General features: G+C 52.4%; 1 protein-coding gene across 1 annotated transcript in view; it reads left to right on the top strand.

Annotated features, from left to right (window-relative positions):
* Positions 1-23,579, top strand: part of LOC146254211 (unconventional myosin-IXb-like) — a 60,716-nt gene that overhangs the window by 31,745 nt on the left and 5,392 nt on the right. Inside the window, 38 exon segments of the mRNA XM_084675432.1 lie at positions 875-969; positions 3,442-3,504; positions 3,996-4,095; positions 4,386-4,486; positions 4,602-4,731; positions 4,870-4,959; positions 5,685-5,801; positions 6,113-6,247; positions 7,020-7,141; positions 7,586-7,727; positions 7,925-8,120; positions 8,353-8,428; positions 8,941-9,033; positions 10,267-10,380; positions 12,722-12,761; positions 12,899-13,021; positions 13,231-13,311; positions 13,415-13,525; positions 13,726-13,848; positions 14,822-14,971; positions 15,082-15,242; positions 16,169-17,609; positions 17,611-17,684; positions 17,842-17,908; positions 18,049-18,167; positions 18,399-18,523; positions 19,262-19,434; positions 19,518-19,625; positions 19,815-19,985; positions 20,184-20,225; positions 20,466-20,577; positions 20,727-20,800; positions 20,908-21,100; positions 21,305-21,433; positions 21,576-21,681; positions 22,315-22,446; positions 22,674-22,797; positions 23,350-23,397. Of these exon segments, the coding sequence (XP_084531558.1) occupies positions 875-969; positions 3,442-3,504; positions 3,996-4,095; positions 4,386-4,486; positions 4,602-4,731; positions 4,870-4,959; positions 5,685-5,801; positions 6,113-6,247; positions 7,020-7,141; positions 7,586-7,727; positions 7,925-8,120; positions 8,353-8,428; positions 8,941-9,033; positions 10,267-10,380; positions 12,722-12,761; positions 12,899-13,021; positions 13,231-13,311; positions 13,415-13,525; positions 13,726-13,848; positions 14,822-14,971; positions 15,082-15,242; positions 16,169-17,609; positions 17,611-17,684; positions 17,842-17,908; positions 18,049-18,167; positions 18,399-18,523; positions 19,262-19,434; positions 19,518-19,625; positions 19,815-19,985; positions 20,184-20,225; positions 20,466-20,577; positions 20,727-20,800; positions 20,908-21,100; positions 21,305-21,433; positions 21,576-21,681; positions 22,315-22,446; positions 22,674-22,797; positions 23,350-23,397 (5,601 nt within the window).

Below are 23,579 nucleotides of genomic sequence, written 5' to 3'. Positions count from 1 at the left end.
CCTCCTGCACTCCCGTAGTGGACAATGTGATGGTGAGACAGCACTGAATTTTGATTTAAAATTTGAGTTCGATTGTACAAGGTGTTTATGAAACAATTATCACTCAGTACAAGCGCAAATAACACTGTTGGATGTAATCTTCATGATAATAATGAAATGGAATGAAAAAGACGTGTGTGAGGCAAACAAAATATATAAATATTAAGAGTAATTGTTCTTCCCACATTTACTTGCATTCTGACTACAGTATGGTCATCTGCGTTGCCAATTCCAACTGTTTCCAAAATGTGCATAGGCCTACGGGAGGGTCTCCGTTTGCGTGGAGGACCGCACATTCTCCCGTCAAGTTTGTTATTTATAAATCACAACCTTTGCGTGGAAAGTGGCGTATGCACATTTTCAGCCCCGTTTTGTGCATACGCAAGCTTTATAAATGAGACCCCTGGACTCTTAATCAGCCCTCTGAATCCACCACTGTATCAAGCTCACCCTGCAACTGCTGCTCACTGACAACAGGGCTCCTGTTTAACACTGAGACCACTTCTCCCATGGCAGCCTTTGGCCTGTTTGGTGTATGTGTGTTTGAACAAGGCTGTTATCTCTCTCTTTGCTCTCTCTCTCTTTGCTCTCTCTCTCCTCTATCTCCTGTTGATCTATCTTTGTAGAAGGAGATGGTGTCAGTGATCAAGTGAAGCCTCACTGTCTAATCAGCTTTTTGTTTAGCTTCTCTATAATAAGTATAACTATGACTCCCCTCCCACACACACGCACACTCAGGGGGCAGCAGTACATAGTAGTAACATACCGTCAGCGTCCCAGTAATGCCTCTGAGCGTGACAGGCATGTGACGTGTTTCCTCCCTCTCTGTCTGCAGGCATTTGGAAATGCAAAGACGGCCCACAACAACAACTCCAGCCGTTTTGGAAAGTTCATCCAGGTGAACTACCTGGAAAGTGGGGTGGTGAGAGGGTAAGTCACCACAACGTGTGTGTGTACTCGTATGGGTGCGGACACATGTACTTTACCATAGAAGGTCAGTGTGTGTGTGTGTGTGTGTGTGTGTGTGTGTTTCAGTTTAAATTCCTCTTTCATTTTTGTGGCGAGCCTGCTGGTGGCGCCTGTTCCTCCTCCTGTCCCTCCAGGGTCTGGCTGGGACCTGCCTCATCGCATCCTGCTTGGACAGGAAGTCTTACAAATCCAGACGTGAAGAACACAGTCAACACTGCTCTTTCTTGTTATTGTGACTGAGGATTTACTGCAGAATTTCAACCTTAGTTCTAGTTACATTTGTTTCTGTGAAAACCAAGCCAGAGCTTCTCTCACAGGGCTTGTTGTTTACTGAGGACAAGGGTTCAAATCCATGCTCTGCAAATGCTTTGTCTCCTGTCGTGTGTGTGTGTGTGTGTGTGTTTACAAGCCTCCCACCCTCTCCTCCGTACCTGTTGACAGATATATATATATTTGTGCTGTCAAACGATTAAAATATTTAATTGTGATTAATCGCATTAATGTCATAGTTAACTCGCAATTAATCGCACATTATCTATTCTAAATGTTCCTTGATTTCTTTTTGTCCCATCAATTTTTCTAATTTGAATGCTCTTATCAAGTGGATCGGATTGCTTAGTGCAAATGTTTTTTTAATTGAAAACAACATTGCAATCGCCTTGCTTTGACGAGGGGGCATCAGCTGTGTGCTTGGCCATCAAGTGGTATTTCAGACTGGACGTGCTGCGATGATATCTCAGTTCACAACAACAAAACACACAGATCACTTCGGTCTTGTCAATGGAACCATTTGGCAAGTAAACTTTCCATTCAAAATCTTATTGGCATCCATTTCGGCCCGCCATCCACTCAAAACGTAAAGTTAGCCTACAACCCTTTAGCGCCTGTTGTTTTGTTTCCAGTCTAGCGAGATCCGGTGTGGTGTTGTAGTTTTTGTAATGTCAGTAGTTGTTGCAACAGCATGTGAAAAAATACTGCAAAGTTTGCTAGGCCAAAAAGAACATTAATCGCGCGATCAAAAAATTGAGCCGTAATTTGGGTTTGCAGTAACGCTGTTAATAACGCGTTAAACTGACGGCACACATATATATATATATATATATATATATATATATATATATATATATATATATATATATATATATATATGGTTAGGGTTAGGGTTGTATAGGGTTAGGGTTATATATCCAGTAGACCGCTGACAATGCTAATGCATCAGTCCAAATCCCTGGCAGGCCCTGCCTCCAGAAGACAGGCTCCTGTTGGAGCCACCAGGGGCATGCCTCTGCCCTCTGGCCCAAGCACGATGCAGTCTGCCTGCCTGCTGCTGGCTGACAGACTCCCTACCCTCCACAGGCCTCAGCAGCTGAGCATGTTGGAGGTCATGTTGCTCTGCTCTCTGGGAGCTGCTTCTGTGGTCGGCTTTGTTCTTCAGCCCTCTTCCGCTTCCCCTCCTCCCACACTGCAGACCACTTCCACACTGCAGACCACTTCCTCACTGCAGACCACTCCCACACTGCAGACCACTTCCTCACTGCAGACCACTTCCTCACTGCAGACCACTCCCACACTGCAGACCACTCCCACACTGCAGACCACTTCCTCACTGCAGACCACTCCCACACTGCAGACCACTCCCACACTGCAGACCACTTCCTCACTGCAGACCACTCCCACACTGCAGACCACTTCCTCACTGCAGACCACTCCCACACTGCAGACCACTCCCACACTGCAGACCACTCCCTCACTGCAGACCACTCCCACACTGCAGACCACTCCCACACTGCAGACCACTCCCACACTGCAGACCACTCCCACACTGCAGACCACTCCCATACTGCAGACCACTCCCACACTGCAGACCACTCCCACACTGCAGACCACTCCCATACTGCAGACCACTCCCACACTGCAGACCACTCCCACACTGCAGACCACTCCCACACTGCAGACCACTCCCACATGACCCCACACAACACACATGGACTACACAGCTCAGTGAAAGAATCAGATGACCTTCAGTATCAATTGATTATTGTCTCTTTCCCTTTCTCCTTCCCCAACACCCTCTCTTCTCTCATCCTCTCTATTCATTTCTGTTTCTCTGTCACCCTCTCTCCAACCCTCTCTCTCACCCTCTCTCCAACCCTCTCTCTCACCCTCTCTCCAACCCTCTCTCTCACCCTCTCTCCAACCCTCTCTCTCACCCTCTCTCCAACCCTCTCTCTCAACCTCTCTCCAACCCTCTGTCACCCTCTCTCTCACCCTCTCTCCAACCCTCTCTCTCACCCTCTCTCCAACCCTCTCTCTCACCCTCTCTCTCACCCTCTCTCCAACCCTCTCTCCAACCCTCTCTCCAACCCTCTCTCTCAACCTTTCTCTCTTTTTCATCCTGTTTCTCTCCCCCCCCCCCCCCCCCCCCCCCCCCAGTGCTGTGGTGGAGAAGTATCTCCTGGAGAAGTCTCGCCTCGTCTCCAGAGAGAAGAACGAGAGGTAAGGAGAAGGGAGGGGTTGTGACCCTTAACCCTGCCTTCACACAGAGGTGCTCCCCAGGGTGAGGGTCAGGGTTATGGTTACGGTTAGGGTTTTGAATGTACTATCTGGGCAGATAATCAGATGGAGATGACGCAGCATTCCTCTTCTCCACCCAAGACTACACACAGCCCAAACCCTGAATACCAATGCTCACTCACATCTACATACATCTGCACAGCTATCAGGAGTGGTGGTCTGCTCTAGTTACCCTGTAATACCTACATATAATAATACCTACCATGTATGTATCATGTTAAGTGCCTAACATGTCTGTCAGTGTATCTGTGTCTGTAGGAACTACCATGTGTTTATTGTGTGTCTGTAGGAACTACCATGTGTTTATTGTGTGTCTGTAGGAACTACCATGTGTTTATTGTGTGTCTGTAGGAACTACCATGTGTTTATTGTGTGTCTATAGGAACTACCATGTGTTTATTGTGTGTCTATAGGAACTACCATGTGTTCTACTACCTCCTGCTGGGAGCTTCAGAGGAGGAGCGCAGAGAGTTCAAACTGCTGCAGCCTGAGGAGTACCTGTACCTCCGACAGGTACACTGAAACCCCCCCAGACACACCCTCCCAACCCTGCCCCCCAGACACACCCTCCCAACCCTGCCCCCCAGACACACCCTCCCTATCCTGCCCCCCAGACACACCCTCCCTATCCTGCCCCCCAGACACACCCTCCCTATCCTGCCCCCCAGACACACCCTCCCTACCCTGCCCCCCAGACACACCCTCCCAACCCTGCCCCCCAGACACACCCTCCCAACCCTGCCCCCCAGACACACCCTCCCTAGTCCCCATCAAATTCTCAGTTCCCCCTCTCCCCCCTCCAGGAGAACTTCAGGATTGAAGATGAAGAGGACTTGCGTCATGACTTCGAGCGTCTTCAGCAGGCCATGGAGATGGTTGGCTTCCTGGCCGCCACCAAGAAACAGTGAGTGTCTGTGAGGGCTTTCCTGCTTCGACAAACTCACTCTACAAAGACCGGGACCCTGGTTTCCTGGGGTATGTGTAAGTTCATGTGTGTTTTCACTGTTTCCCCCCCGCAGGATCTTCTCCGTGCTGTCGGCCATCTTGTACCTGGGGAACGTGACATACAGGAAGAAGGCGACCGGGAGGGAGGAGGGGCTGGATGTGGGCCCTCCAGAAGTGCTGGCCACCCTGTCAGACCTTCTCCAGGTGGGTCAGGCCTGCTCACAGGGAGGGTTCACCTAGCTTCTAGTGGATGCTGAGTTCTGTGTAAGGGCAGCACTGTCACAGTGCTAACCCTTACAGCTATTAAGAGTTGTGAGACCAACCGGTCTGTATGTCCACCAGGTGAAAGAGGAGCTGTTGGTGGAGGCGTTGACTAAGAGGAAGACGGTTACAGTTAATGACAAGCTGATTCTGCCCTACAGCCACAGCGAGGTATACCCCCCTCACCATACACCCCTCACCATACACTCCTCACCATACCCCCCTCACCATACACCCCTCACCATACACCCCTCACCATACACCCCTCACCATACACCCCTCACCATACACCCCTCACCATACCCCCCTCACCATACACCCCTCACCATACACCCCTCACCATACCCCCCTCACCATACCCCCCTCACCATACACCCCTCACCATACACCCCTCACCATACACCCCTCACCATACACCCCTCACCATACACTCCTCACCTTACACCTCTCACCATACACTCCTCACCATACCCCCCTCACCATACACCCCTCACCCATCCCTGCCACCATACAGGCCTTCTGTCTGTTAGGGTTTGGGTCTCTAACCCTAACCCTTCTCTGTCTCTAACCCGTCTCTGTCTCTAACCCTAACCCTTCTCTGTCTCTAACCCTAACCCTTCTCTGTCTCTAACCCTAACCCTTCTCTGTCTCTAACCCTAACCCTTCTCTGTCTCTAACCCTAACCCTTCTCTGTCTCTAACCCTAACCCTTCTCTGTCTCTAACCCTAACCCTTCTCTGTCTCTAACCCTAACCCTTCTCTGTCTCTAACCCTAACCCTTCTCTGTCTCTAACCCTAACCCTTCTCTGTCTCTAACCCTAACCCTTCTCTGTCTCTAACCCTAACCCTTCTCTGTCTCTAACCCTAACCTAAACTGTCTCTCCTCCTGTCTGTCAGGCCATCACAGCCAGAGACAGCATGGCCAAGTCTCTGTACAGCGCTCTGTTTGACTGGATCGTCCTGCGCATCAATCACGCTCTACTCAACAAGAAGGATATGGAGGAGTCTGTCCCTGTGAGACCCTGCACACACTCACTCACACACACACACACACACACCCACTCACACACACTCATGAACATTGACACACACATACATGTGAGCACACACGCATGCTGACCCCTGAACATGATGCTGACCCCTGAACATGATGCTGACCCCTGAACATGATGCTGACCCCTGAACATGATGCTGACCCCTGAACATGATGCTGACCCCTGAACATGATGCTGACCCCTGAACATGATGCTGACCCCTGAACATGATGCTGACCCCTGAACATGATGCTGACCCCTGAACATGATTTATGCTTCTGTTTGTTCCAGTGTCTGTCCATCGGTGTGTTGGATATATTTGGCTTTGAGGACTTCGCCACCAACAGCTTTGAACAGTTCTGCATCAACTATGCTAATGAGCAGCTTCAGTACTACTTTAACCAGCACATATTTAAACTGGAGCAGGTGAGCTGCCTGTCTGTCTGTCTGCATGTCTGTCTTGCTGCCTGTCTGTCTGCGTCCCTGTTGTTATGATTACTTATTTCAGACACGCTCATACTATGTAGCCAGCGCAATCATTTAGAACGGTGAACAGACAGTTTTGCTGGAACTACTTAGTAGGTGTACATTATCACCTGATAACGGACACCCTTGCAGCCAATCATATTTGAGTATTCGCCCAGACCATGGTATAAGCAATGATAAATCACATACTATCAGCTCAAGCTAGCAACAGAACAAAATGTCATGATTTTGTGCAGGCGTTAATAGTAACATCAGTTAATAGCTGCATTCCTAGTGTCTCTCTCTCGCCCTCTGTCTCTCTCTTTGTGTCTCTCTGTTGCTCTCTGTCTCGCTCTCTGTCTCACTCTCTGTCTCACTCTTTGTCTCGCTGTCTGTCTCGCTCTCTGTCTCTCTCTGTCTCGCTGTCTGGCTCGCTGTCTGGCTCGCTGTCTGTGTCTCTCTCTGTGTCTCGCTGTCTGTGTCTCTCTCTTTGTCTCGCTCTCTGTCTCGCTGGCTGTCTCGCTCTCTGTCTCTCTCTGTCTCGCTGTCTGTCTCGCTGTCTGTCTCGCTGTCTGTGTCTCTCTCTCTGTGTCTCTCTGTCTGTCTGTCTCTCTCTTTGTCTCGCTCTTTGTCTCGCTCTTTGTCTCGCTCTCTGTCTGGCTGTCTGGCTCTAGCTCTTCCGTTGCCATATTATCCAGCTCTAAGTCTCCCCCAACCCTGTCCCCCCAACCAGGAGGAGTACCAGGGCGAGGGCATCACCTGGCACAACATTGACTACACAGACAACGTGGGATGCATCCACTTGATCAGCAGGAAGCCCACGGGCCTGCTGTACCTGCTGGATGAGGAGAGCAAGTAGGACCCCTCGCCACCTTCACAACCCCCCCTAACAGGAACAGTCCTCCACAACCCCCCCTCACAGGAACAGTCCTTCACAACCCCCCCTCACAGGAACAGTCCTCCACAACCCCCCCTAACAGGAACAGTCCTCCACAACCCCCCTTCACAGGAACAGTCCTCCACAACCCCCCCTCACAGGAACATTCCTCCACAACCCTCCCTCACAGGAACAGTCCTCCACAACCCCCCTTCACAGGAACAGTCCTCCACAACCCCCCCTCACAGGAACAGTCCTCCACAACCCCCCCTCACAGGAACAGTCCTCACATTTTGGTTGCCTGGATGGCTAAGTCCTGGTATCAGCAGGAGTGACTTGCCTTCCATCTCATACCTTCTGCTTTTCTCCTCTCTCCTCCTCCCTGCCTCCCGCCTCCCTGTCTCCCTCCTCCCTCCCTCCAGTTTCCCCCATGCCACTGATAAGACCCTGTTGGCCAAGTTCAAGCAGCAGCACCAGGGCAACAGGTACTTTGTTCCCACGCCGGTCATGGAGCCAGCCTTTGTTATCCAGCACTTTGCCGGGAGAGTCAAGTACCAGATCACGGTAGGAGCCTCTAACATGACCACACATTGTTCTGCTAACATGACCGCACACTGCTCTGCTAACATGACCACAGCTGCTCTCCTAACATGACCACACACTGGTCTTCTAACATGACCACAGCTGCTGTTGCAGTAAACCTGTATGTTATCCAACTCCTCCACCTGAATCTGCTAAGCGAGGCTCCTGTTTCCCAATAGGACTTCCGTGAGAAGAACACGGACCACATGCGCCCGGACATCGTGGCGCTCCTGAGGAGCAGTGACCGGGCGTTCATACGGCAGCTGATCGGCATGGACCCGGTGGCCATGTTCCGCTGGGCCGTGCTGCGGGCGGCCGTCCGCGGGCTGGCCGGCTTCAACCAGGCCGGGAGTCGCCGGGCCGCCAGGACTGCAGGTCAGACACAGCCTACCAGAACCTCACACACCAGAACCACACTCACCAGAACCACACACACCACTTCCCAGCACACTACAGCCCTAGTTGTTGGGAGCCTTGTGTGACCAGCTGACCAGGAGGCTGTTTGAGTGGATCATACAGATCAGGCCAGGAGACCTGATCCAGGCATGACAGGACTGCACTGTCACATCACTGTTTTTAGCCTGTGTGTGTGCCCGCTTGGGTGCAGGTGTTGTGCGCCCCACTTCCAGGACGCCTCTTGGGGAGCTGCAGAGATCCAACCCTCCTGGGGAGCGGATTTACAAGTAAGACACAACACACACACACACACTCCAACTCAACACCTTGAAACCTCAAAGTAAAGAGAGGAAACCATGAGCACACAGCTGTTTGTCCTCTTCTGAAAGTATACAATCCAGTCTTTATCGTGGGTGTAAAAAACTTTCCTAGATCTAGTTAGAAAGAACACATGGATCCCCGTCGCTCCACGATAGAGACTAGGATCAAGAGGGGGAGGCCCCCTCTCTCTCTCTCCCTGCCTCCCTCTCTCTTTCCCTCCGTCTCTCTCTCCCCCCTCTCTCTCCCCCCTCTCTCTCCCCTCTCTCTCTCTCTCTCTCTCTCTCTCTCTCTCTCTCTCTCTCTCTCTCTCTCTCTCTCTCTCTTTCCCTCCACCCGCCCGCCCTCCCTCTCTCCCCCTCTCTCTGCTACTCTCTCTCTGTCCCTCATTCTTTTACAGTTTCACTTTCTTTCTTTCCTCCTCCCTTTCTCTCCCAGACACATTCCCGTGTGACCGTGCTTGTTGCTCTCCCCTCCACAGGCGAGCCTCTCTGCTCGATTTTTACTTTGACCCCTCTGACGAGAGCCCTCTAGAGGCCTTTGAAGACATCTTTGCTAGCTATGAGAGGAAGAAGTAAGTGGCCTGCAGAAGGGCAGGAGGGCAGGGAAGGATGCAGGGGGCACTGCTGGATTCACTCTCTCTGAGGATGCTCTTTATTCAGGAACCCTCACTACCACCACATACAGACAGGAAACAAGAGAAGGGGTTTGAGACAGAACAACTCTTTAGTTTTGACGGAACACTATTGTTCCTGCTTTCCCTCCCTCTCTCCCTCCTATAGTCACCTCCAGGATGTCCAGGTTTATGTGTTGTGCCTGAGTGTTTGCAGATCTGACAGGTAGTGGACAGATATGAGCACGGTTCATTTACAACTAAGATTACAGGCTTCCAACGGGCTCAGGGGAGCTGAAACCATGTTTATCCATCCGTCTGCTTCAGATCTGTAAACACTGGATGGAGACTCACACTGTTACCTTTACCTAGCTATGCCCTGTGCCCCCCTCTCCCTTCCTGCCCTGCTCTGTGTTAGTGAGCGCTGGGGTGAGTAGTAGCACAGGCCTCACCTGCATGTGCCCTCTCTCAGGGCAGCAGACCCATCACAGCCACCCTAACCCTGCCACAATCAGCCACTAATATGACACCACTCCACACAGCTCCCTCTGGTGACAGCATTGTCACCGCTGCATGGTGTGGACAGTCACCCTCCACACTGTGATTCAGCCCTGCACACTGGGTTAGGGAGTGGAGCGATCAACACTGTCTCCTAAGGACTCTCTTTGTGTTGGTCTCTGTGTGTGTGTGTGTGTGTGTGTGTTTATCCCCCTCTCTCCACCTCTTTCCTCCCTCTGTGTGAGCCGAGCATGGTTGGGTGGTCCTCTGTAACTGAATGATCTCAGTGAATGTAAACATCAAAATGGACCGAGCATAAATAGTTTGTTCTCATTAGTATCTGGCAGGCATAGATTTGCAGAGTTGAGTAATCAGGCCTCCGCGCGACCCTGGTTCAGGAACGTTCTAGAACGTGTCCTGGCCGTTGGGATGGACCTCCTGGTCCTGGTATGAAACGTCACCATGGTGACCTGTTGGCTCAACTCTGGTCCTGGGTAACGCTGCTGGAAAGCTGCTCTCTTCATTGGGGTCCTAACAGTGATGTTCTCACCCCTCCTTGCCCTCCCACTCCCCTCTCCACCCTGTCCCCCTTCCTATGACCCTCCCCTCCACCCTTTTCATCCCCGCCTCCCATCCCCCCTTCTCCTCCCCTGCCCCCCCCCCTTTTCCCTGTCTGGCCTGGTGTGGGTGACTCAGGGACATGCATGCCCAAATCATCAGCTCCATTAAGGATTTGCAGTTGGCCGGTGAGGACCCTTGCAAGCTGCTCCAGTCCTGGGGTCGTCTGCACTTCCCTATACAGCTGCTCCAGTGAGTCTGCTGATGCCCGCCCTATAGATCACAGCCTCACACACCCCCTGGTCTCCCCTCACACCCCCTGGTCTCCCCTCACACTCCCTGGTCTCCCCTCACACTCCCTGGTCTCCCCTCACACCCCCTGGTCTCCCCTCACATCCCCTGGTCACCCCTCACATCCCCTGGTCTCCCCTCACACTCCCTGGTCTCCCCTCACACCCCTGGTCTCCCCTCACACTCCCTGGTCTCCCCTCATACCCCTGGTCTCCCCTCACACTCCCTGGTCTCCCCTCACACCCCTGGTCTCCCCTCACACCCCTGGTCTCCCCTCACACCCCTGGTCTCCCCTCACACTCCCTGGTCTCCCCTCACACCCCCTGGTCTCCCCTCACACTCCCTGGTCTCCCCTCACATCCCCTGGTCACCCCTCACACCCCTGGTCTCCCCTCACACCCCTGGTCTCCCCTCACATCCCCTGGTCTCCCCTCACACCCCTGGTCTCCCCTCACATCCCCTGGTCTCCCCTCACACCCCTGGTCTCCCCTCACACCCCTGGTCTCCCCTCACACCCCCTGGTCTCCCCTCACATCCCCTGGTCTCCCCTCACACCCCTGGTCTCCCCTCACATCCCCTGGTCTCCCCTCACACCCCTGGTCTCCCCTCACACCCCTGGTCTCCCCTCACACCCCTGGTCTCCCCTCACACCCCCTGGTCTCCCCTCACATCCCCTGGTCTCCCCTCACACCCCCTGGTCTCCCCTCACACTCCCTGGTCTCCCCTCACACTCCCTGGTCTCCCCTCACACCCCTGGTCTCCCCTCATACCCCCTGGTCTCCCCTCACACCCCTGGTCTCCCCTCATACCCCTGGTCTCCCCTCACACCCCTGGTCTCCCCTCACACCCCCTGGTCTCCCCTCACACTCCCTGGTCTCCCCTCACACCCCTGGTCTCCCCTCACACCCCCTGGTCTCCCCTCACACCCCTGGTCTCCCCTCATACCCCTGGTCTCCCCTCACACCCCTGGTCTCCCCTCACACCCCCTGGTCTCCCCTCACACTCCCTGGTCTCCCCTCACACCCCTGGTCTCCCCTCATACCCCTGGTCTCCCCTCACACCCCTGGTCTCCCCTCACACCCCTGGTCTCCCCTCACACCCCCTGGTCTCCCCTCACACCCCTGGTCTCCCCTCACACCCCCTGGTCTCCCCTCACATCCCCTGGTCTCCCCTCACACCCCTGGTCTCCCCTCACATCCCCTGGTCTCCCCTCACACCCCTGGTCTCCCCTCATACCCCTGGTCTCCCCTCACATCCCCTGGTCTCCCCTCACATCCCCTGGTCTCCCCTCACATCCCCTGGTCTCCCCTCATACCCCTGGTCTCCCCTCACATCCCCTGGTCTCCCCTCACATCCCCTGGTCTCCCCTCACACTCCCTGGTCTCCCCTCACACCCCTGGTCTCCCCTCATACCCCTGGTCTCCCCTCACATCCCCTGGTCTCCCCTCACATCCCCTGGTCTCCCCTCACATCCCCTGGTCTCCCCTCACATCCCCTGGTCTCCCCTCATACTCCCTGGTCTCCCCTCACATTCCCTGGTCTTGACCCTAGCCCTCCTAAATAGCTCCTACACATAAACTTTATGGCACTTTATTTAACGTTATTTATCATTACTATTGTTTCACTACCTCCATTCTTATTTATTATTTTGCACATACTGGTACCGTCTGTCCTTTTATTGTTTTTCTGTTTTGTCTTGTTCTATTTGTGATGCTAAAGCCTGCAGAATACCAAATCAAATTCCTAGTATCTGTATACATGGCGAGATAAAGTTGACATGAATTGCATTGAAATACTATATATATATATATATATAAAATACAAAAAAAATATATACATATATATATTTGGTCTCCTATTGGTCCCTTAGTCTTAGCCGGGCTGGCTGATTGGCTGGCTGATTTCCCCTCTGTTCTCTGTCTTCTATCCCCCCCCCAACATCTTTCAACAATCTGCTAGTCTACCCCCTCACCACCTCCCCCCTCACCACCTCCCTGCTGTCTGACTCCTCCTCTTCCTCAGCTGCTCTCTGACTCCTCCTCTTCCTGAGCTGCTCTCTGACTCCTCCTCTTCCTGCACTGCTCTCTGACTCCTCTTCCTGCACTGCTCTCTGACTCCTCCTCTTCCTGAGCTGCTCTTTGACTCCTCCTCTTCCTGAGGTGCTCTCTGACTCCTCCTCTTCCTGCACTGCTCTCTGACTCCTCTTCCTGCACTGCTCTCTGACTCCTCCTCTTCCTGAGCTGCTCTGTGACTCGTCCTTTTCCTGAGCTGTTCTCTGACTCCTCCTGTTCCTGTCTTACAGGAAAAACAAGACCGGCAAACAGAAGCAGAGCATCCCCAAGGTAACCTGTCTGGAGATGTGCAGCATAGTGCTCACAGTCAGATTACACAAATACTAAGCATTCCTGATACACATTATTAAGAACACATGTAGATATGTAACTGTATGTGAACACAAGTCATGTGGTCTCCTCTGCAGAGCCTCCTGGACTCCAAGTCCCTGAAGTTCATCGTGGGTCTTACCCTGCAGGATCGTACCACCAAGTCCCTGATGCACCTGCACAAGAAGAAGAAGCCCCCCAGCATCAGCGCCCAGTTCCAGGTACAGGACCTCACACCTGTACCCCAACACATGTGTACCCTTAACACACCTGTAACCTTAACGCACCTGTACCCCAACACACCTGTACCCTTAACACACCTGTACCCTTAACACACCACCTCCAGAACAACCAGACAGCTGAAAGTGGACAGTACAGAATATTCTTTAGAGGTTTAATGACGGTGGGTGCATTTGTTTGTGATGTCCAGACCTCCCTGACCAAGCTGCTGGAGACTCTGGGAAGGGCGGAGCCCTTCTTCATACGCTGCATCCGCTCCAATGCAGAGAAGGTAGGATCAGTACAGCCTGTCTGCCAGTTAAACCTAGTAACTAGACTGTATACTGTGTAACTATACTGTGTATGCTGTGTAACTATACTGTGTGTGGGTGTAGAAGGAGATGTATCTGGATGAGGCCCTGGTTGTGCAGCAGCTCCGCTACACAGGTATGCTGGAGACAGTCCGCATCAGGAGGTCTGGCTACGGAGCAAAGTACACATTCCAGGTACCCCACACCTCACCCCACACCTTCTAAGTACCCCACACCTCACCACACCTTCAAGGTACCCCACACCTCACCCCACACCTTCTAAGTACCCCACACCTCACCACACCTTCCAGGTAACCCACACCTCACCACACACCTAACCACACCTTCCAGGTACCCAACACCTCACCACTGCTGATATGCACTCTTTCCTGTAGGAGTTCATGGAGCAGTTCAGGGTGCTGTTGCCCAGGACTGCCTCCGCCTGCAGGGACGACATCTCCGTCCTGCTGGAGAAGATGTGTCTGGACCACACCACTTACCAGATAGGAAAGACCAAGGTGAGGAACACACCCTGTTGGAGGAATATAAACGCTTATGTTCTACACAAATTTTCCAGAGGAAGGCAAAAAAACAGATCACCTATTTGGGCCAATATAGGAGAACTGTAAAACTTCTTCCCTGACCTCTGAAATGAGACGATCGAGCACTCTAACCCTAACCCAGTCTCCTGGAGAATGTGAAGTGCCAACATATTACAAAGCACATACATCACTACATCATACTACTACATCATAGGAAAACAAGACATTTTATACAAACAAATTAGAATCATTAGTGAATACATCAAATAAATACATTTTACAATGAATGGTAGGCGAACATGTACATTAAGAATACATATATTACAAAATACACAAAATAAGCATTTAGAAGCAAGCTACTGTAAAATATTGGAATTACGAGAGGCCTACAGTAAGGTACTGTGTTGGCAACCAGTGTTTCCCACACATAGACTAATTTGTGGCGGTGCGCCACAGAATCAACACTGGCCGCCACATATTGCGTTTCTCACACAGTCACAACGTCAGCACACGTTAGCAACGACGCAATGCGATATCAGCGAGCCTTCAGCATTAGTACCGTAGCTAAGTGTAGGAAAGATTAGGTAACTTTTCGCCAGGTACCCAAGAACATGTCTTAATCTGCTAGACAAGTGGTTCTTCTGGTGAGCAGTCTCACAAGCCCTACTTACCCGGCGTCATGGAGCCGACCAGCTAAATAGTTATTTAATGCTACCACTAGCGTTGCTACCTGCATATATTTTTTGGGGTTCTGCAGGTGTACAGTAGGGTACTGTGTTGGTTCTGTAGGTGTACAGTAGGGTACTGTGTTGGTTCTGCAGTGGTAAAGGAGGGTACTGTGTTGGTTCTGCAAGTGTACAGTAGGGTACTGTGTTGGTTCTGCAGGTGTACAGTAGGGTACTGTGTTGGTTCTGCAGGTGTACAGTAGGGTACTGTGTTGGTTCTGCAGGTGTACCTGAAGGAACTGGAGCGTCAGCAGCTGCAGGACACGCTGCACAAGGAAGTGATGCGCAGGATCCTCATCCTGCAGCGCTGGCTCAGAGCCCATCTGGAGAGGAAGAACTTCCTGGACATGAGGCAGGCGGCCATTTTAATCCAGGTAGGACGACCAGGACCCCCAGCTCAATGCCTCTTCGGGTAGAGCAGTGGTGTTCTACCCTCTCACCTTGCAGTCTGAGAGCCAATGCCTAAACTCCCTCCCCTCCTCAGCGTTGGTGGCGTGCGTACCTGAAGGAGGAGCGGCGCCGGCAGGCAGCCTGTCTGATCCAGGCGGTGTGGCGTGGGTGGCACCAGAGGTCAAACTTCCTGCTGCAGCGGGATAGCGCCACCAGGATCCAGGCCTTGGCACGGGGCCACTCCGCACGCCGAAGGTACCTTACACCCATCCAACCTCACACCCACACCATCACCTAACCCTGCATTCACACTGCAGCGACGCAAATCGCTTGCCATCACTCGCCTTCCCACAGTTCACCACGCTTTGGGGCATGTCAAACTGATTCATGTAGAATGTCGTTCTCTAAAGTCACTGTTGTAGTTGTAATGGCCAAGTGTGCAGACTTGGGTTTACGTACTAGCAACATCGATCAAAATACGACTTGTCTACAAAATACAAAACTGTTTAATAGACATACACGTTGACATGTGTAAAAAACTCATGTCACTATTATATCACTCAAAGTCTCTGCTCGTAATCTGTCGATACAATAGGGAGTTCCAGCCGGGCTAGCTAGCTAGCTAGCTAGTTACTACAGAACGAAGTTACGTAATGTGACTAAACTGAATTAGAAAGAACAAGCACTTACAACTTCGGCAACCTTGTGCCATGCATTGTTTTTTTATTATTAACATCTCTGTATGAATACAGCTATGTATCGTACAGGAATGGGTAAGTAGCCACACAAAAGATTAGTTTCTCCTCCACCTTGAAGCCTAGAAAGCTAGAAATGTTTACCATGGTTACTACGTTACAAGAAACAAGAAAACACTCCGATTGGCTATCGCTAGCGAAAATCGCTCCTCATTTGCATAAAGTTGAGAAAATCTCAACCACGCAAGCGATTCGCCTGACTCCATAGAAAATGAATGAAAAACATGTTGTCGCTCGCATCGTGTCGCTGCAGTGTGAATGCACTGTTACACTCACCCACCTAATCTTAACACTCACTCTCATAACCCTAACTTCACCTCGTCATTAACTAAGTCTTCACAGTTAGGAGCTTATAAATATTCAATGGGATTTCTTAGACAAGCTCCTCTTGTGTTTTTTTGATGGTTCATCTGGCTCTTTTCACAGATGTCACTCTATACGAGAGGAGAAGAGGGAGGAGGAAGTGAGAAGGACGAAGGAGGAAGAAGAGGCGAGGAGGGGGAAGGAAGAGGCGGCCTGGCTAGCCAGAGAAGCAGAGCGGGAGGCGGAGGACGCCAGGGCGAGGGAAGAAGAGGAGGCTGCCATACGGAGGCAGGCGGCCCAAGTAGCCCTGACAAAGAAGTTAGAGACAGAGGCAGCCAATGAGAACCTTGTTAGTGGAGAAAACAAGAAGCTTGTGAAAGAGAGCCAAGACGAGGATGACATGTCTGTGGCCAGCCCCCTGCCCAGAGAGGAAGAGGAGGAGGAGGAGGGAGGGCTGGGAGAGGAAGAGGAGCGCAGGACTAACCCTGATATTGAGGCCAATGGTTCTCAGTCTGAGGCTACAGCCCAGCTGGAGGAGGAGCCAGGCCCAGAGAATACCCAGTCTGAGGGACCCCGGCCGAAGACGACCACCCTGGCTGCCGTCTCCCCCGGAGCTCCACAGCAGACCCATACAGGTCAGGCTTCCCCCCTAGACACCCCCGCAGACGGCCAGCCGGGGCAGAGCAAACCCCGGCCCCCCCAGCTCCACAGAGCCCCCGCCTCCCGCAGCCAGGAGAAGAGGGAGCTGAGGAGGCAGCGAGGCCTGGAGCACAGCCAGAGAGAGAGCCAGAGAGCTGCCAGTAGGGAGGACCCCAGCCCCCCAACCAGGGAGGACCCCAGCCCCCCAACCAGGGAGGGTCCCGGCCCCCCAACCACAGAGGACCCCAACCCCCCAACCACGGAGGACCACAGCCCCCCAACCACGGAGGACCACAGCCCCCCAACCAGGGAGGACCCCGGCCCCCCAACCACAAAGGACCCCAGCCCCCCAACCAGGGAGGGCCCCAGCCCCCCAACCACGGAGGACCCCAGCCCCCCAACCACGGAGGACCACAGCCCCCCAACCAGGGAGGACCCCGGCCCCCCAACCACAAAGGACCCCAGCCCCCCAACCAGGGAGGGCCCCAGCCCCCCAACCACGGAGGACCCCAGCCCCCCAACCACGGAGGGCCCCAGCCCCCCAACCAGGGAGGGCCCCAGCCCCCCAACCAGGGAGGGCCCCAGCCCCCCAACCACGGAGGACCCCAGCCCCCCAACCACGGAGGACCCCAGCCCCCCACCCAAGGTCAAAGGTCCCCAGGCACCCAGTGGGGCCGAGGTCAAGTCGAAGGAGCGAGCGGACAGCAAGGAGCTGGACCAATACACTTTCGTAGCCTGGAAGGGGAAGAGGGAGGACCAGGGGAGGAGGGAGGACCAGAGAGAGGCTAGGTCCTTGTCCTCCCCTGGCCCGGCGCGGCCCACCTCCTTGCCCCTACAGCAGCCCAGCAGGAACGGGCATGGCGAGGCTGTCAGCTTACAGCGCTACCAGCGGCCCGGCAGCATGAAGGAGAAGGAGAAGTGGAGGGGGGAGGAGGAGCGATGGGGGGGATAGCCCCGCCCTGCCCCTTAGCAAGGACGACCGGAAGAAGAAACCGCTTCAGTACGTCACCTCTCCTCTTAAGTTAGCTAGCACGTTAAACATCTTCCCAACTTTCAGAGTCCGGAAGTCTAGGATTATTTAGATGGATTTATTTATCTGTATTATGTGTAGAAGTATGTCAGCAAGCGTCCTGTGACCTGCGTGCTTCTGTCCCCAGGACCCAGACCTCCTCAGAAGGGTCATCTCCTGGGTCGGCCCAGCGCAGCGCCGCCTCCAACACAGAGGTGGCATTCACACTCCTGTTGTAGCTGTCCAAAGAGCCCTGAAACTGGGCTACTTACTTAACGATGTCCCTGTGGGTGTGGGTGTGTATATATGATGTGTGTGTATGGTATGTGTGTGTGTATGGTGAGCGTGTTTACAGGTCCTGTCTCCTGCTGACTGCCTAGAAGACATGTCCAAGAGCAGCTCCATACGGAGGAGGAGCCAGAGCAGCCCCGCCCCCCCGGACTCATGCCAGCCTCTAGCCTCTACTCCAGAGAGGTACAGTACCCCCTGGAGTCATGCCCAGGTGTTACAAATGTAGATCTGGATTCGTGGACCATCAGATTTTGAAGGCTCTCTGACCCTGGTGGGAGAAGGTCTTCCTGTCCCTCCAGGGGTCTCCAGGGCAGGAAGACCTTTCCTGTCCCTCCAGGGGTCTCCAGGGCAGGAAGACCTTCTCCTCGAGACCTGTTGTAAAACACCCATGACCCTCTGTGCTGTCTGGTGTAGGTCCAGTGGGTTTCTGAGGAAGATCTTGAAGAAGAAGCCTCCTAAGGAGCCCCAGACCCTGGAGGATGGAGACCAGAGCCAGACCCTGGCCGAGCGGGCAGCAGGGTCTGGGCCAGCAGGGGAAGGTAGGACTCCAGGCTTGGTGGCTTTCTTCCTGTGTCTCTTCTCCTGTTTGTGAATTTCTAGACTCTAACTCGCTCAGACAGTCGTGGCGTTAGCATCCCAGTCTGTAGTCTGGCCGAGTTAACCTGTTAGCTTTAAGCCTGTTAGCCTTTTAACCTGTTAGCTTTAAGCCTGTTAGCCTTTTAACCTGTTAGCTTTAAGCCTGTTAGCCTTTTAACCTGTTAGCTTTAAGCCTGTTAGCCTTTTAACCTGTTAGCTTTAAGCCTGTTAGCCTTTTAACCTGTTAGCTTTAAGCCTGTTAGCCTTTTTATCTCTTAGTTTTTAGCCTGTTAGCTTTTTAACCTCACTTTTAGCCTGTTAAAGTTGATCCTTTTGGCCGGTTAGCTTTAGTCTGTCAACTTTCTGGCCTGTCTGTAGACTGACTGGAGACCAGGTGTGTTGTTCTTGGCTTTATCAAACCGTTTGTTTTCTGGGTAAACAGTGGCTCTTGTCGGAGCAGACGCTATGGTAACAGAGATATTTGGAGTTGTCTTGACTCTGAGTTGTTTGGGCTGTGCAGCTGGGCTGCCGGCTGTTCTGGGAGGGTTAGGGTAACCGCTCAGCCCCAAAAATAGAATGTATATATAACAAAAATATTTTCCGAAAAAAATCCTACAGATTTTCATTAATACGTTTTTGAGATACTGTTTCGGTGCTTTGGATGTTCTGTCTGACATTGTCTGTGTGTTGCTCTCTCCCAGCCGCGCTGCAGCTCCTCTCCCGCTCTCAGACAGAGGGGAGGGCCCTGGAGCGGAACCCCACGCTGAAGATCAGCCGTGCCACCAGAGTCACAGAGAAGTGGAACGCCTCCCTGGACCGTGAGATCACCAACGCCAACGAGCTCCGACACCTGGATGAGTTCCTGGGGAATCAGGTAGGACGCTCTAATGCCGTTGTCAAGCTATCCCAACACGCTTACCTGACATGCTAACTCCCTCTGTTGCTCCATGGTTGCAGGTGAACGATCTGCGCTCCCGAGGGAAGCAGCTTTCAGCCACGGAACACATCTTCATCAATGCCACCATGCAGTTCAGAGAGACCATCAAGGGCATGTACTCTCTCCCAGTGAGTGTTGCTGTCCTCAAACACTGCTGGTGCACAACCCACCAGTGGCTCTTGATCGCAGCGTAGGAACCCCTGTGGAACGTTTTATAACGAGACTAACCCTTCACCTCCCCCCTCCTCTCCTCTCTCCCTGTCCTCCCCCCCTACCCCCCTCCTTTCCTCTCTCACCCTCTTCCCCCCATCATCCAGAAGCCTCACATTGGCTACAAAGGTTTGATGAAGGGCTACCAGCACCGCGTGGTCAGCCTGGCTGGGGACAGGCAGCAGTCAGAGGTGCCGCTGGTAGTCAACCTCTTCCAGTCCATCCTGGATGGCTTCATCAGGGGGGAGATCAAGAAGGAGGAGGCCGAGCCTGCAAAGGTAGGGGGAGGGGAGGGAGGGAGGGATAGATGGACGAGGCATGAGGGAGGGTGCAGCAGGCCAAGGAGAGCTGTCTAGATCACAGATGGTCTGGAGAAATGATAAAGAGATGAAGTGTATCAGTACTATAGTCCGACCTAACGCATAGTGCCAGACAGTCGTGATGGTGTGTGACAGTGTGACGTTCATGTGTTTCAGCCGGCCAAAGCTCGCAAGAAGAGACGGAAGAAAGACAAGAGTGTAAGTGTGAAATGGCCTCTTTCTATAACTACAACTCGGTAAACAATCAACCAGTGTGTTGACGTTGTGTGGGCGTTGTGTGGGCGTTGTGTGGGCGTTGTGTGGGCGTTGTGTGGGCGTTGTGTGGGCGTTGTGTGGGTGTTGACATTGTGTTTGTGTTGTGTTGGCGTGGCGTTGTGTTGGCGTGGCGTTGACGTGGCGTTGGCGTTGTGTTGACGTTGTGTGGATCTTCTCCCACAGTTGGAGAGCCCCCTGGACCACATGTTCAGCTCCTACCAGGTGAACATCATGCAGTCATGTGACCAGTGCACCTCCTACATCTGGGGCATGGAGAAGGCTTACATGTGCAGCTGTGAGTACCACACACACACATACCACACACACAGATGTGAGTAACACATACACACACCCACTCCACACACACTGTGACCCAGCTCCAGACCTTAATGTGATGGACCAGTGCCATACTTTGTTCTAATGCCAAGTCTTCATGTCCTCCAGCTTGTAAAATGGTTTGCCACAAGAAGTGCCTGTCCAAGATAGTCACAGACTGCTCCACATTCTGCACCAAGAAGGTATGGAGTTTTGTTACTGTCTTACTCTGGCAGGCTAATCCTGACTTCTGGAAAATAAATAATCATTAAGACGATTGATTGATTGGTTGGTTGGTTGGTTGGTTCAGAGTGACGAGGAGCCTAGCGGGCTACACTTTGGTGTGCGGGTGTGTCACCTGACCAGCGACAAGAACCCGGTTCCCGTGGTGATGGAAATGATGCTGGAGCATGTGGAGATGAATGGGCTGTACACCGAGGGCATCTACCGCAAGTCTGGCTCCGCCAACCGCATGAAGGAACTCCACCAGATCCTGGAGAACGGTCAGAGCCAACCCATAATGACCACAGTAATGCTGTCAGGAATATCCTGTAGATTGTTACCATGGAGACTGTTTGTGTTGGGCTCTTCCCTGCTGGCAGCTCTCTGGCTCTCTCATCAGCCATGAATTTAAAAGTACTAAAAACCGAGACACACTTCATGTAGTGTCGCATTGTTGTGTTCCTCCTTCCTGGTGGTGGCTGCAGGCCCTGGCTCTGTGTGTCTGGAAGACTACCCCCTGCACACGGTCACTGGCCTGGTGAAGCAGTGGCTCCGGGAGCTGCCTGACCCCCTCATGACCTTCAACCACTACAGTGACTTCCTGCGGGCTGTGGGTAAGACGGGCCTCCACCAGGGGGCAGCACCGCTCTGTGTGGCTGATGGAGGGTTACACTACAGACCATGGAGCTGCAGGCTCTGTAGATAAACCTGGTCGTGTTACAGACAGACAGACACTAACCTAGGTGTCTCCTGCAGAGCTCCCAGACAGAACGGAGCAGCTCCACGCCATCTACAAGGTCCTGGAGCAGCTTCCCAGCGCCAACTTCAACACCCTGGAGAGACTTATCTTTCACCTCGTCAGGTGCACAACTCTCTCCTCTCTCCTTACAACACTCTCTCCTTACAACACTCTCTCCTTACAATACTCTCTCCTTACAACACTCTCTCCTTACAACACTCTCTCCTTACAACACTCTCTCCTTACAACACTCTCTCCTTACAATACTCTCTCCTTACAACACTCTCTCCTTACAACACTCTCTCCTTACAACACTCTCTCCTTACAACACTCATTACAATACTCTCTCCTTACAATACTCTCTCCTTACAACACTCATTACAATACTCTCTCCTTACAATACTCTCTCCTTACAACACTCTCTCCTTACAATACACTCTCCTTAAAATACTCTCTTCACCCTGGAGAGACTTGTCATCCACTCACTTCAAGTCAAGGGGTCGCATGTTCAGGTCTGCTAGATAAATAGATAATAGTTTCATCCACATTCTGATTATGTGGTGCCTGAGCAAATCAAGGCAGGCAAAGAAACATTCTGAGGCACTACTAGTTAATCTAACTCAGTGTGTGTCAGGATTATACCAGCGTGGTACTAGTTAGTGTGTGTGTGTGTGTGTTAGGGTTATGTCAGTGTTGTTGTAGTCAGTGTGTGTGTGTGTGACGGGGTGTGTGTGTGTGTGTGTGTGTGTGCTGCAGGGTGTCTAAAGAGGAAGCCCACAATCGCATGTCTCCCAACTCGCTGGCCATCGTGTTCGCTCCCTGCATTCTCCGCTGTCCCGACAGTGCAGACCCCCTACTGAGCATGAAGGACGTCGCCAAGACAACCACGTATGTCCACAACTCTGACTCCTCTAATTCAGATTGATTTCTGGTTTGTGTAGAAAGGCCCAGTCGGGGCTGCAGCAGGTGTGGTCTGTTGTTAAGGACACTAATGTGTGTTGATACTGTTATAGTCTCAAGAGTTAAGGTGCTTCCCTAAATGGTTTAATTCTGCTTGAGGTGACAATTGTACGGACTGTGGTATATTAGTGTCCTGTGCTTAAATTCCCCCACAGCTGCGTGGAAATGCTGATCAGAGAGCAGATCAGACGCTACAATGAGAAGATGGAGGAGATTGAGCAGCTGGAGTTTGCTGAAGCCCTGGCCGTCAACCAGCTCAGACTCAACAGACAGAACACGGTGAGAACCGGTCAGGGCCGGATCACACTGGTCAGGGCCGGATCAAACTGGTCAGGGCCGGATCGCACTGGTCAGGGCCGGATCACACTGGTCAGGGCCGGATCAAACTGGTCAGGGCCGGATCAAACTGGTCCAGGCAGGACTGGAAGGCCAAGGTTTAGGGCTTTGTGTACATAGATTGTTATTTAAAAGTTTGTTTTTTCTTTTGAGGACCCCTATGGAGCTATTTTAGTGACAGCACAAATTGAATGTGAAGGTAATCGGTTTGAATGTTCTAATTGAATATTGGATGCACATTTTTGTTATTGGTTTGAAATAGAATTAAAATTGTATTACTTTTGACCTTTTCCATTTCGGTGGAGTTCCAAATTCAGTTCTATAGTGACACATTTCAACGGTTTTAAATGATTACATTCTGATAGTTTGTGCTGGCAGTAAAGTGTCTCCACAGAGCCCTCCTGCACTCCAGGCCTTCTGCATAGCAGCTATTGTAGATCAGTGTTGTGTTGCGTGACCGGCTCTCTATGTGGCTCTCCTCCTGTTCCTCTGTAGCACTGGCGTTTACCTCTCAGGTTCTCCCCTCCGTACAGAGGAGAGGTGGTATGTACCCGGAGCACCGCCACATCCTAGCTGGACTGTAGTTGCCATGCCAATCCGTTTCTGCATGGCATTTAGATGTTGTGGACCCCCTAGCTACCTTTGCTACCTACCCCCCAACTCCTACATCTGCTACCTACCTCCCCCCTTACTAACTGGTTGCCAGCAGGCTGCATGTCCTTGGT

Source organism: Hypomesus nipponensis, chromosome 16, assembly GCF_054491055.1.
Source record: "Hypomesus nipponensis isolate SF chromosome 16, ASM5449105v1, whole genome shotgun sequence".
NCBI lineage: Eukaryota > Metazoa > Chordata > Actinopteri > Osmeriformes > Osmeridae > Hypomesus > Hypomesus nipponensis.
Note: the sequence above shows the minus strand (reverse complement) of the source record. Positions and strands in the feature narration are given on the sequence as shown.